Below are 13,873 nucleotides of genomic sequence, written 5' to 3'. Positions count from 1 at the left end.
CAAAAATTCAGAAACGAATGTTGACTCCCAGATTAAAATTTAATAAGCATGTTAAATGAGGCAGATAGGTGGTGAAAATATTTGATGTGTCTGCAACAAAATAGCAGTGTGTCTCGCTATTCTTTAGACAAAGAGGTCCAGGGTGCAAACCTGTGGACTAGCTGACCTGCCATCCTCACCAAAACCCCCAATCAGGTAAAGCTGATCATTCCAAAGGCAGGTGCGATGACCCATGCGTTTCAGCCCACGGTCTGCACAGGGGAAGTGGAACCACAGAGAAGGAGACTTGCCTGTTGGGTAAGAATAGAGGGCGGTTATTGAGGCTAGAGCACTTTGGGCACCCATAGGGCTCTTAACAAAGCTAAAGGCTTGCCCCTTACTATTCTCTTCATTTGATTTGTGGGTCTTTTAATAATATTTAGTACTCTGGGTATGCCTTTTACTCTAGGTATTCCTTACTCTATCCACCATTTCTTCCCCCTTCCTACCCCATCACTCCATCATTTTCTGCAGGTTTCTGGTTCTATCTTTCCACCTTTCCCCCCTTCAACCATTAGCCTGGTTCTCACGGGTATCATAGATGTAGAGGTCATTGCAGATGGTGTCTCTTGCTCTGGTCAGAGTTTCACCACCAAACAGTACAGCAAACGGTCCCACCACAGAACACGAGTGATGCCGCAGTCCCTGGGGCCCCTGCGGGGACCCCTGTCCACTGCTCACAAGCCTTGAAAGCTGTTCCACTAAACGAGGTGCAGCAGGTGGTTCCTCCTTGGGGGAGAAGACACTGTCTGAAGGAATTTGGGGATTACAATTTTAGCTCCTTTCCACCCTCAACAAGAAGTGAGTAGATAATACCTTAATCTTCCCATGACTCCAATTCCCAGCTACTTCTGGTTCACCTGATTTGCAACCCCCAAAGAGCAACAGCTGGTGACCTGCATAGGGTCCAGCAGTTTGGAGCAAGGCAGCACAGTGACCTGAGCGTGAGGCTGTGTGGCAGCCTTCTTCCTTGTAGCTGTGGATATGCGGAAATTCAGGCCTGTGCTGGGTTTTCTGGAAAATGTGTTGTCCTGCCTTTCCTCCACCCCCAGCCCTACTCCCTAGAAAGGAGATTTGAGGCACTGTGGTGGTTCCCATGAGAGAGGGAGGGGGTAGTATCAGTAAAGAGTTCAGCTGTCTTAGATATGGATAGATAAGATTCCCAAGGAAGTAGGGTTCTAGGGTAAGCATGTGGATAAATACCCTACAGAATTTGTTTAGCTTTTGCGTCTCCATAATGCAGATGAAGGGAGGGTTAAGGGTGATGACAAGTTTGGGGCAGGAATACCATACCAGTAGGTGCGGGTGCCAGGGTCCAACCTTAACATGTAGATGCTTCCATAGCGGCGCTGAGTACGCGTTCCGCCCTCCCGGCCAGCTACCCACAGCTCTCGGTCAGAGAGGCGGGTGCAGGTGTGACTACTGAGGCCAGCAGGGGGGCAGTTGCCCGGGGCCGCGGTCCACGCCTCCCACGCTCCGCGCTCCGCGTCCAGGGCGGCCACTGTGGCCAGGCGACGCGACCCGTCCCAGCCGCCCACCACGCAGAGCCAGCGCCCGCCTACCGGCGCCGCCTCGTGGTGACTGCGCCTCGGGCTGTCCCGAGCCACCACCCGCACCACCTGTCCCCCAGCCGGGTCGAAGGCCACTGTATCACTGCTGGGCTCTCTCGCTCCTCCTGTTAGGAGACCCCCCACGAGATAGAACCGTCCCCGCAGTTCAGTGCATGAATGGAAGGCCCGAGCCAGAAGCGCGTCTCGCCCCACCGGCCGCCAGGCCCAGCCTGAGCCCCCCGCCCCGCCCGGGGACACCGCCACCGCCATTCGCCCAGGGGAGAGAGGAGGGCTGCGGGGTCGCGCTCTTACATGGGGGTCCAGGCACCTCACTTCCGTGGGCTGCCCCTGGGACCCACCTCCTCCCACTGAACGCCCTAGGGGTCCCCACCTCGAGCCACCGCCTTCACCGCCGTCGCCCAGCAACTACTGCGGCGACTGCAGCGCGGCCGCTGCAAACTGAAGGTCGCAAAGCACCGGTTACTATGGAGACAGCAGACCTGGGCAACCACCGGTAACTACTCAGTGTTGTCGTGGCAACAGGATCTAGACGACGCAAATAAAAATTCCGAAATATTGTTAACCTCAAAAAGTGGGAAAACAGCCAGCCCCTCAGAAGGACCTCTGCTATCTTAGCTGCGAACTGACTCGGAATTATGACATTTGAAGTGGAGGTGTTGCCCTGGAGTGGGGAAGACACCGTGGCCTTTTGGCTTCAGGGGTTCCTAACTCCAACTGGCCTCCCTAGGGATAAGTTAGAAAGATGAAGCAACTTGTAGGTTCTAGTCTCCTAGTCTAGTCAAGTATGCCCCTGACTCTTCAGGGTGCCATTTCTTTCTAGGTTTCCTCAGCCTTGTCATTTATAAAATCCGCTGTTGCTTTATCCCCTAGATGCCCTCCAGACCATTTCCATGTTCGTGGGCTGAAGATCCTGACTGATTGGGTGGAGAATCTTTTTAGCTCTGGCCACTAGAGGGTAGCAGAATCCAGTCTCTCAGAGCACACTGTCCTTGTCTATGTGGTCGGGTTGGGGGTGGACAGCATACTGGAGCCTTAGAGAACTTTAAACTGCTGAATCCTAGAAGACTAAATTCCTTGCCTCATCTTGCCTACCATACTCCTACAACACAAGGAAACTGAGGTACTATGGCGGTTAGAACTCAGGATTAAGGTCAGGGAGTTATTCTGATAAGGGTTAGAAGCTGCCCAGTCTTAGAACCTGGATGGGAAGGAGGTGGGGGGAGGAGGGAGACTCCTGCCCCTCCCTGATATCTTCCTTTTACTCGAGCTGGGTTTCTGAGTTGTGGCTTGATTCTGTCCTGCTAGGACCCAGTGAAGAAGGAAGAGACCCAGATCCAAGCTGACTGGTTTCAGTTGCAGGAGGAAACGCAGACATAGTCTACTCCCAGCACAGCTGGATTGGAGTAGAAATAGAATCTGCGACCCCTGGGAAAGGAATGTAAGTGGGAATGATGACTGCTACTTTTGCCTTTGGTTTCTGCACAGCAACTTACTCCCAATCGTGCCCCAAGAAACTGTGGCAATCCAGAATGTCCAGGATGGCAGTGGGGATGGTCCTCTAAGTCAGGAATCTGATACTACAGCAGGACTTTCCCCGTCCTGATCCCAACTCTTGGTCCTTGGAGAAAATAGCATGGGAAGTGTGGGGCAGGAAGGCGAAGTTAGACTGGAGGGTTACCAAGAGCTGTTTCCTACCCTCACCTTAAAACTGAGGCCAACAATATCTTTGAAAATCTCTGTTCACCCAACTATAGCTTTCCCTGAGTTTGACAGACAGGATCCTCAGTTTTCCTAGATCAGGGTAAAAAAAGAACACTAACTTCACTGCCTCCATCCATGGCTGAAATCTAAAATCCACTCTTCTCCCTAAGGCTTTATTTAGACTGACTACCCTCCCAATAGTTGGACTCAGATCTGTCACACTGTTAAGATTTAGGAGACAAGCTGCTGGGGTCGGGGGATGGGGGTGGGGATGGTTGTTTGGAAGGATCAGAGTCATTTTATAAACCTTGTAGCCTATATGCCCATGTTAGCCTCTTGTTTTTGCCCAAGTCTTTGTTCCTGCAGACTCTGATTTGCTGTCTCTCCTGTATAGAAAAGGGAACTTCCCACCCCAGGGGCCTTTCCAATTCTCTTCTGGCTTTGTTTTATTTTGTTTTGATTTTCTCGTCTCAGCTTCCACTCTGATTCTGAGTCTTCAGCAGTAGGCATCTCACTTGAACATGGAGCCTAAACCTCACATCCTCCTTGGCTGTATCCCTTCCAGTTCTGCCTTGTAGCTAGAGGTATGTATCCACTGCTATCCTAATCTTAGACCCAGGGAAAGGAACTGTCCAAGACTCCCACCTCCCCAGTTAGTCTGAACCAAGCCCATATTTTGGAGGAAGCAGAAAAGAAGTCTGAAAAAGAGAGAAAGAAAGAAAGGGAAGAAAAACAGCCAATCTGCACTTGTATGATAGCATCTAAAGTAGTCTATAATGACCCTGTCATTGATACAAAAACTGATAAGGCATTAAGATAAAGAGATTAGATCTGAGAGAGAATTGTGAGAGATAGAGAAAAGGGTAGGAGGAGGGGCAGCAAGACTCCTGTTTGTCTGGACCTGCTTACACCTGCTAATAAAATCCAGAGACAACCTCTGTCCAGGAGGAGGGGCGGGGACAGATCATCTTGAAAATCTCATAATCCAATTAGTTTGGTCTGTCTCATTTGGCTGCCCCCAACAAGCAAGAATCCTTAGAACCCACCTTCACAGGTTTATGTGTCTGTACCAGCTCCACATCCATGCCTCCTTGCCTTAACACCTTCTCCAAACCCTTAGTCCTCCATCTTCTCCTTCCTTCCTTTACCCCCATCTTCTTACCTGGAATCATCTCTAGTTCTCATCACCGTTCAGTACACACAGAGAGCCACCAGTTGGACTTAGTCACACTCTAAGATTCCCACAGTTCTCTCTGCTTATATCTCCCAGGCTGTCCCACCCTTCAGGCCTTCTCTTTGGAGCTTCCTCTATTGTCCCCTGACCTTTCTACATTTTTCTCACAGCTTGTTCTGGTCACTTGACGTCCTGGCACCATGCTTTCCTGTTCCCAATTCTGAATCTTTGCCTTCCCCACTCCACTCAGCTAGAAGAAGGACAGAGGAATATCTAGGAAAAGAGACTACAGGAGGTTAGACCTTGAGAGCCCTCTGGTAGAGATGTGAGCTAGGAGGAGGTTTGAGAGAAGGGTGGAACTTTAACCAGACTTGGGGTATAGAGAAATGGGGGATAGTGAATTAGAGAATGGCGGAGAATAAGAATGTGGAGGAATTTGAGTTGTTGACGGACTTGGTGATGTTAGGTAGAAAAGTATCGTTGGATCATTGTTGAGCAGTGGGGATTGAGGGCAGAAGAGGGAAGGATCTGAGTAATCCCAGCAGTGGGCAAGTGGGCATCCAGAAATTTCTCTTCAAGTTTTTTTCTCTCTCAGATTTTGTTTTAGCCTCTTTGTCTCTTTGAATCCCTCCCCTTCAATAAATATACATACATACACACACACATTTATATATACATTCTATCTATATGTCTGTCTGTCTATCTATCTATCTATCTATCTATCTATCTATCTATCTATCTATCTATCTATCTATCTATCTATCTATCTATCTGTCTGTCTATCCATCCTCCTATCTAATGTAGTATCTGTCTCTAAGTTTCCATCTGTCTCCCAGTGCCTGGAAGTCTGTCTCTAATTGTTTTTTATTTTATGTTTCTCTTTGGGCCTTTGCCTTTTTTCCTCTTTCTCTGTGCTGCTGAACAGAGACAGCCACCTGGTTTCCCTTCAAGGAGACTTTGAAACCTCCCAGAGTAGCCACGCTTCTCTCTTTTGGTTGTATTCTAGAATTATGGAAACAGTTGGGGTCCCTGGGCATAATCATAGGGTGTTGATTACTGATGAGGACCTGAGTGACCTCAACATAGGGGGCCTTTTCAGGGAATAAGATTTCCATACAGAAAACCTTGGAGAGTAAAGGTCTGAACCCAGGGAAAGAAGCAGACTGGCAAGGTAAGTTTAGACTCCAACCTTTGTTCCTCTGTCTTTGGGACCCATGCTTCCTGACCTTGCTCATCATCATAGGTGAGGGACTCTTGCTCTGTTCCTTGATCTCTAGCTCTTCTTCATTTTTTTTCCTTTGATTAATATTTACTTAACTCATAAGTTCCACAGTTTCAATTCTTCTAAAAATACATGCCAACTACAAACTTAGGAAATTAATTCCTGAATACATTTTAAACTATATTTTACAGAATTAAAATAGCTGACCTTGAACTCCCAACAGAAGAGACTTATACACCTAACAAGCATATTTTTTTCCTAATCACATAAGCAACTGCTTGTATACTAGTAGATCAATTTTATAAATGTGGTAAAATGATTCTTTTAAATATTCAAATACTGTTCATGAACTTAGATCCTCTGATACTGTCTCAGTTACCTATTGCTAGGTAATAACCCCCTGAAAACTTAGTGGCTTAAAATCACAACCACGATTCTGAGTTAACAATTTGGACTGTGACAAGCTAGAAGGCTCTACGTCTGCTGGTCTTGCCTGGGTCACTCTACAGCTGCAGTCGTATGGAAACCGAACTGGAGCTGAAATGTGCCAGCTGGCCTTGCTCACGTGGCTGGCAGCGGGTGCTGGTGTTGGCTGGGGCCCTTTGGGTGTGCTCCCCAATGGAGCACCTCCACAGAAGGATGTTCTTTTGGCCCTGTTCTAGGAGATGGTTTGCCGAGGCTGTGGCGCCTCTGGAGGCATGACTCAGAATCCATACTTTATCACTTGCACCATGTTCTAAAGTCCAGTGCAGGTCACGATGCCAGCCCAGATGAGAAATACCCATCTCTTGTCAGGAGGAGTAGCAAGTCCCATTGCAAAGGAATGGGAGGAGTTATTGTAGCCATCTTTGCAGGTGGTCTACCACTTATGCTTTTCTAGTTAAAACCCCAAGTGACAAGGTCAGATTATCCTAAATGTTTCAAAATCCTAAGTAAATACTCAGAAGCATGATGATGACAAAACTGATTCCTAAACTTGTACCCAGACCCTGGGTTTGATTTGCTGGCTTCCACTCATTTCAAGGGTTGCAAAGTCACCCAGGGGAGCAGATTCACCAGCTCAGCAGTGAGAGATTCAGGATCACAGTGCAGTTCTGTTTTCCTGTTATTGTTCTGAGATTTAAGACTAGAACAAGACCCAGGAGAATTCTACCAGTTCTACAGGGACCCCCAAATGCACTGCTTTGGCTGGGGGGTTAATTCTTTTTCTTTTCAATTTTATTGAGATAAATTAACACCCCACACTAACCATCCAAAGTATATGATCACTGGCTTAGAGTATCATCGCATAATTGTGCATACATTCCTATGATCAATCTTAGAACATTTTCATTACTCCAGAACAGAAATAAGAATAAAGAACAAGACAAATCCTCTTTTTTCGAAGGCAAAAAAAGCAAAAAACAAAAAACAAATCCTTCCCTGCCCCTTTTCTATCCCCTATTGTTGACCCATAATATTGGTGTAGTATATTTGTTAGTGTTGATGAAAGAATATTAAAATATTACTGTTACCTATAGTCCATAATTCACAATAGCTATGTTTCCCCCCATATACCTATTATTTTTTTATGTTTGTAGTGGTTCATGGAAGAACTTATATACATACAGACTTTAAACAACCATTATCATTCCAATTCACCTACAATACATTACTATTTCTTATAATCCCAAGAATGAACGATCATCACCTCCATCCTTTTCTAAAAAAATTCAACCTCATTAACAATCTGTACATATGAAGTAACCACTCGCCCTCCTCTAGCTTCTATCTCTCTCCAGGTACCTTATGTTCTACATTTTCCCCATGTATGTCTTTATATATTACTCATCTAACCATAGACTGGATAAAGGAAGTATAAGTCACATGATTTTGACAATCACACAGTCATAAGATAAAAGATCAAGCTACCAAGATGCCGTTCCATAATTTCAGGCTGTTCTAATATACTAGAAACTAAAAGGAAATATCTTATAATGATTCAGTAATGATAATCATTTGTTAAATCCTAACTTCTCTGTTACATTTCCTTCCTTTCATTTGACTAATTTCTCAGTCTTCAGAAATGCTTGGGCAATGATCATTCTAACTTCTTCATGCTGAAAAGGGTGTCTACATTATGCGGTAGAGGAATGCAACTGGTTAATGTTCTTAGAGAGACGGATACCTCTGGGTTTCAGGGCTTATCTGGCTAGGAACAATCTGGAGATTTAAAGTTTCTGAAAAAAATAAGCTTCATAATGGAAATGTTTGTAGAGTCTTAGATAAATCCCAGGGTGTTCTTTAGGGTTTTCAGGAATATCATTGGTTGGGGCTTGGTAAACTGTGGCAATATGCAATATCTGGCTGAAGCTTGCATAAGAGTAACCTCCAGAGTAGCCTCTCAATTCTATTTGAAATCTCTTAGCCACTGAAACCTTATTTTGTTTACTTTCTTTTCCTCCTTTTGGTCAAGAAGGCATTGTCAATCCAACAATGCCAGGCCCAGGCTCATCCCTGGAAGTCATGTCCCATGTTGCAAGGGAGATTTATACCCCCGGAAGTCATGTCTGAGGTAGGAGGGAGGGTACTGAGTTTATTTGCAGTGTTTGGCTTAGAGAGAAAGAGACCACGTCTAAGCATCAAAAGAGGTTCTCTGGGGGGTGACTCTTAGGCATAATTATAGGAAGACTTAGCCTCACCATTACAGAAGTAAGTTTCCTGAAGTTTGAAAAGATTTTAAGGAGAGGGTGAAGACCAGTTACTAGTGGCTCCTGTAAGGAAGGTATGATCTGCATACCCTGGGGTGGGATGGGGAGTAGTGGAGGATGCTGGGAAGAGAGTCAGAGGCATGTTCTACTTGGCTTCCACCCCCTGCTTTTCCCATACCCCTGGACTTACCTCTTCCATCCTCAGCTACAGGCTCCTGGTAGCATCTCCTGGTACCTAAAACTGGTACAGAACAAGGTCCAAGTCTCCAGGGGCAATGAGAGTGAGGCTGAGGACTAGGCTTACTGCAGCAACATCTTGGAGCTGCCTTGGTTCCAAGGGAACTAGGTGAATCTGGCCCCTGTTTTTCAGGGCCAGGTAGAGAGAGATCCTGGAGCAGCTGGCTCTGGGGCCCCTTTACAATTGCACCACATCCTGGCTTCTGAGCAGGGCAACTACACCTGGCTGCTGAGCACTGATGATGGAAACACAGGGTAGAGCTGAGGATAGGGTGAGTTTGGGGTCCTGGTGGGGACAGAAAGGTAAGCATTAGGGTGAGGTGCAGAGTACTCCCCAGCCACAAAGAAGGAGGATCATGCTAACAAATATTAAAAGAAAATCTGCTCTCAAATTACAGGCATCACCAGCCCTTGCCTCTTTTCCCGCAATTCCTCCCCCCCACCCTTCGTATCCTTCCAGCTTCATCTCTTCTTCCCTCAGGGCCCTTTCAATACTTGCTTTCTCGCCTCAGGGTCTTCCCACCATTTTTCCTACACTCCCATACCCTCCAGCTTCTCACAGACCCTTGTTCTCCTGGTCTTTTCTTGACCTGCAGCCCCACGTTGCCACTCTGCACACTTCCACCCCCAGTGGTCCAAGGGTAATGCTTGATTGTAGGGCCTCAAAGGGTTTTCTCCTAGGAAGTCGAGATGAGTGGCAGGAGCTTAGGTTGATGGCCAGGAGGTGACAGTCTTTTGGTTCAGAAAGGAACCATACCCTCAGCATCCAAGCTGGAGACTGGAGTGAGGGAAACTCAAGAGGCCTAGTGTCAACTGAAGATACCCCTGGGAGTGCAGCCATTATAAGGTAGACTGACCCCTGAGGGCTGCCCTCCATGTAACGCAGCAGGTAGGGTCCCTGGGAGGCAACCCTGGCTGTTTTTTTTGTGATTGCGACAGAGAGCAGGAGAAGATGTGGGGAACACTGCCTCCAACCCTCACTGGAATTTATTCTCTCAGCAAATTCTCAGGACCCCTCCCAACCTTCGCTCTTACCTTCTCCCTTCCACTACACCTTTTGCTGAGGTTGTCACCACTTAGAGGACTCTGATTTCCACGAGGGATTCTACTCTGATTCTGTACTAACCAGAATCTGTTCCCAGAGCACTCTAAAAGGGCCAGTCCATACAGAGACACGGTCAAGGTAGAAAGGTGTCTGTCTCTTTACCTGGTCCGTGGTCCCTGAGTTTGCAGTAGTATTTTTGCAGGAGATTGGGGAGTTAATGGAATGGGAGCAAGGAGGAGGGGGTGGATCCTGGGCTTTGCATACAACTGGGCCTCCTGAGAAACAAGGCCCAAATGTGCTTTCTCCAGCTATCTCCTCCCCTGGGTGGCTCACTTCAGCTTTAGGCCCTTGAGGAACAAGCAAATCCAGCCCCCTGAGCTGGGATGTTCTTAGGCAACCAGGAAGTGTGTTTGTTATTAAAGGATGGGGCTGGGTTTTGGGGATCATTGAGCCGTCAGGACATGCAGATAGGGCCAGCAGAGCTTCTGGAGCTCCTGTTTTCTGTATGGGGGTCCCTCCCCCTTCCTCTGTGTGTGGGAGGCATCACAGGGAGGAGCAGGGGGAGTGACTTTTAACCTTCTATCTGAAATGACTTCATATCTGGGGAAAGGAATCAAGTCCCCTATCAGTTAACTCCCACCACTGTGTCAGTCAGCACCCCAAAATCTCTCTGTACAAATTGCATAGAAACTAAGGTGGTGAGCAGAGCTGAAATAGGTTAATATCACACAAAGCTATATAGAAATGGGTCCCATTTTGTTCACACCCATGCTTCCAACTACTTCCATTCTGATTGTTTATCCATCTTCTCTCCTCAAGCCCAAGGGTCTTTCCTCTAGACTCTGACTCCTCTGACCTGGAATCTATCTCAATGCAAACAAACAGGATGTTACTCACTAGAGAACTCTCTCATCTACTCCTACCCCCAACCCATCCTCCTGACACACCACCCCTACCCTTTCCCACCTTGACCCACTCCCTCCTACCCCCACTCACTTAATCTGACCCTCACTCTCACTCTTCTTCTCCCCCACCCCACCCCACCCATCCTTGTCCCTCCCTGACTCACCTCCAGTACCATTGACACAAACAAAAATTTCAGCACAACCCACTCCAACCGGTTTGGCTGAGGTGTACAGCCTGCCATGGGGACAGAGATGGGGCTAGAAGTAGATGCTTGGACACATGCAAATCATCAGCATCCTCAGTTACACCCACAGAGGCAACCCCACATATGCGTGCAACATGTAAACATAAGACAGACATAAGAAACACAGGATGGTGGGACAGAGTGTACTTTAGTTGTTTATGTGTCTGCCTCTCCTGACTGAGGGCTTCTTGAGGGCAGGGGCCACGTTTTATGCATTCCTGTCTCCTCCCTAGAGCTGGCACAAAGTGGCACTCACTAGATGTCTTGAATGAATGCACGTGCGCAGGCATGCATGCAGCGATGCCACTCAGACAAACACACCTGCTGAAGTTGCCCCCTAGCTTGAATTGTTCTCATACTTAGGGCCCAGGATGTGGGTAGGAGGACGGGTAGATGGTGACGCCTGAAAGGAATGGGGAGTCACTGGAGAAGAAGAGAACTTAGGATACCAGGCATTAACCTTGAAAGTCCTTCCCCCACCAATATTTTCTTCCGGTCCCAACTCTGTAATATGCCCTCCCCAAGCTTCATCCCAGCAGAGGGGAGGAAAGGCCCAAGTATGAGGGCATATTCCCCAAGAGCGTGACCCTTGTGAAACATACAGGACTGGAAGAAAAGAGAGAAAGAGAAACTTGGATGTAGATATTTGCTAGATGCGGGAGAGAAGGAGCCCTATCTCAGTCAAAAGCCTGGGGTGGCTGCCTGGCTCTAGTGCTCCCTCTCAGGCCTGCTGGGACCCTTAGCTCCAACTTCAAGTTTACCTCTTGTGTTTACTATGACCTGAACATATCCATGAAAAAATATTGGTTACATTCTGGTTGCAGCACCTCCTCTGGAAATTCCTGCCTCCCTCTGTTGTCCTGTGTGGCTAGAATTGGGGTGAATGTTTGAGGGCTCCCAACCAAGGACTCAGAGCTATCTTGACAGGTGGCACTGCTGGGACCAGGCAGGGGTGGGGAAGGGTACTGTGAACGGAGAAGCCAAAGGAGATATGGGGACTGGATACACACCTTGTGACCTAACAAAGTCTGTACCCCTCTGCCTCAGTTTCTCCTTTGGTTTCCTGGATTGGGAGGGGTGAATCCGTGGGAAGGAAAGGAGCTCCTCTGAAACCAGGCGATAGGATCCAAGGTGTGATAATTATAATTATAACACAGGGTGCTCCCCTCTGCCATTCCCCCCGGCCTTACCCCACCCCTGCCAAAGTGGATCTCAAAGCAGCATCGGGGTGGGGCCTCTCTCCTGGCACAGGTAGGGACCTGAGTCCTGATGAGGGGAAGGGGCTCGCCAAGGCGGAGGTGGAAATAAACTGGGAGTTTTGGCACCGGGCCCAGCCCTTGGGGCTACCTCCTGATCTGCAGGCAATAGCCCTCAAAGAAGAGCTTAGTAGCATGGTCATTGCTGGGGGCTGAGGTTTAGAGCCAGAGCTGGAGTCCCAGCACAGAGGCAGGGCTAAAGTCAGGGTCACAACCCAGTGCAGGACAGTAATTCAGGGTCAGTTAGGATCTCTGCTTCACTGACTCTACCTTTTCCATACTGGCATTCATTCATCACTTCATAAATTTATGCCTCCAACAATTCTGTATTCTGTTTCCATTAAGTGCTGTGGACTGTCCTACCAAGGATGGATGAGACAAGATTATAAAGTAAGCCCTACTTCCAAGGAGCTCTTGCACGTCCCTCCATTTAACACATTTACAGAATCCCCGGCACACAGCAGGCTTCAATCAATGGTTTTTCAATTGAAGCTTACAATTTAGTTAAGGAGATAAGATGTGCACAAATTAAGACTGCACAAGCTATAATAAAGGGACTAACAAAGGCTGAGGAAGAACAGAAGAGAGAAAGATAAATTTTGAGTGGGAGGCACTAAGAAGGCTTCTTGGAAGAGGTGGCATCTGAGGTCAGCCTTGAAAGGTGAATTAGATTTTGACAAGTGGAGTTGGGAGCGAAGGTGGAAAATATTCTAGATGGAATGACCCTCCCTTACTGATTGCCACTTGATTCCTCCTTCCTGCACCTCTCTGACCAAAGGGCCTTGCTGCAAGATTTTAATGCTCAACTTTTTTCTTCTCCCCTATATGTATCTTGATATTTACCTGGATTTTAGCCCTTGCCCATCAGTGATCATCTGGCTCCCCTTCACTATGTTCCCAGGTAGTCCAGAACATGCCCGTTCCTTCTGCCTGTCCTAGCAAGGCCAGTAAAATTTTGTATTAACTTGGTGGTCACATTTTTATATGTCCAAAATGGGAAACGTGGTCTGACAAGTATTAAGTACACTTAAAGGAATACAGGGACAGGGCATTAGGAAAACCAAGATTGTCTGCAAAGTCCAGACATGTGGTCCCTGTCCAAAGACTGGGGTAAAATGACCGTGCTAATGGTGGAAAGGAACAGATTTCCACTGAAGTTGTGCTGAGGCACTTTGAGGACTCCTGGCCAGAAAATGTGAAGGTGTTGAAGCTGAGAAGGAGAAGGCTGACGGGGGGCCCCTGCCAGGGAAGTCAGGAATTGGTAAGGCTGATTCCTTGTTAGTCCCTTGCCTTCTCCTGGGTGGGGGTGGGGTCAGGGGGGTCACTTAAGCTCCTTCTTAGGAGTCTTTGAATTAGTTTCCCACCTCAGGGGTAGAGATGTCTGAGCAAACCATAATACTACCTAGATGTGTGTGTTTGGGCAAGACCCTTTCCCTCGCTGGGACTCTGTTTTCTCATCTGAATGATGAGGTGTATGGGTCCGTACTACCAGGACCCCCCTCAATTCTGGCCTTCCCTGATTCTGTGGCTCCACGCTGAGAACTTTCAGGGGATTGGAGAACTAGGGAAGACCCCCCAGGCAGGCAGCAAGGCAGGCTGGGGTGTGGGATGCTCGGTTCCTTTCCACCCACAGGAGCTTTGCCCCGGTTCATCCAGGTCTGGCACCTCCTTCCTTGAGCACCGTGGGCCTCTCCCCTGGCTTGCCTCTCTCTTCTCAGCCCCTTCCACACACTTGCAGGTAAACCCTGGAGCTGAGGATGGAATCCCACCCCCCTCGGGTCCTTCCCT

General features: G+C 47.9%; 1 protein-coding gene and 1 long non-coding RNA gene across 2 annotated transcripts; one reads left to right on the top strand and one right to left on the bottom strand.

The window, feature by feature from the left end:
• Positions 1-20: 20 nt before the first annotated feature.
• On the bottom strand, positions 21-1,893 carry KLHDC9 (kelch domain containing 9). Its single transcript, XM_077156657.1, has 4 exons — positions 1,333-1,893; positions 856-1,015; positions 570-768; positions 21-290 (listed from the first exon to the last, which is right to left on the bottom strand). Exons 1-4 carry the CDS (start codon positions 1,857-1,859, stop codon positions 124-126), a joined length of 1,053 nt encoding a protein of 350 aa, XP_077012772.1. The 5' UTR covers positions 1,860-1,893; the 3' UTR covers positions 21-123.
• Positions 1,818-13,823, top strand: LOC143680071 (uncharacterized). The gene is made up of 4 exons (XR_013174028.1): positions 1,818-2,730; positions 2,916-3,048; positions 3,786-3,895; positions 13,719-13,823. It is a non-coding gene; the product is annotated as an uncharacterized LOC143680071 (long non-coding RNA).
• Positions 13,824-13,873: the final 50 nt, after the last annotated feature.

This window comes from Tamandua tetradactyla, chromosome 4 (assembly GCF_023851605.1).
Source record: "Tamandua tetradactyla isolate mTamTet1 chromosome 4, mTamTet1.pri, whole genome shotgun sequence".
NCBI classification, from domain to species: Eukaryota; Metazoa; Chordata; class Mammalia; order Pilosa; family Myrmecophagidae; genus Tamandua; species Tamandua tetradactyla.
Note: the sequence above shows the minus strand (reverse complement) of the source record. Positions and strands in the feature narration are given on the sequence as shown.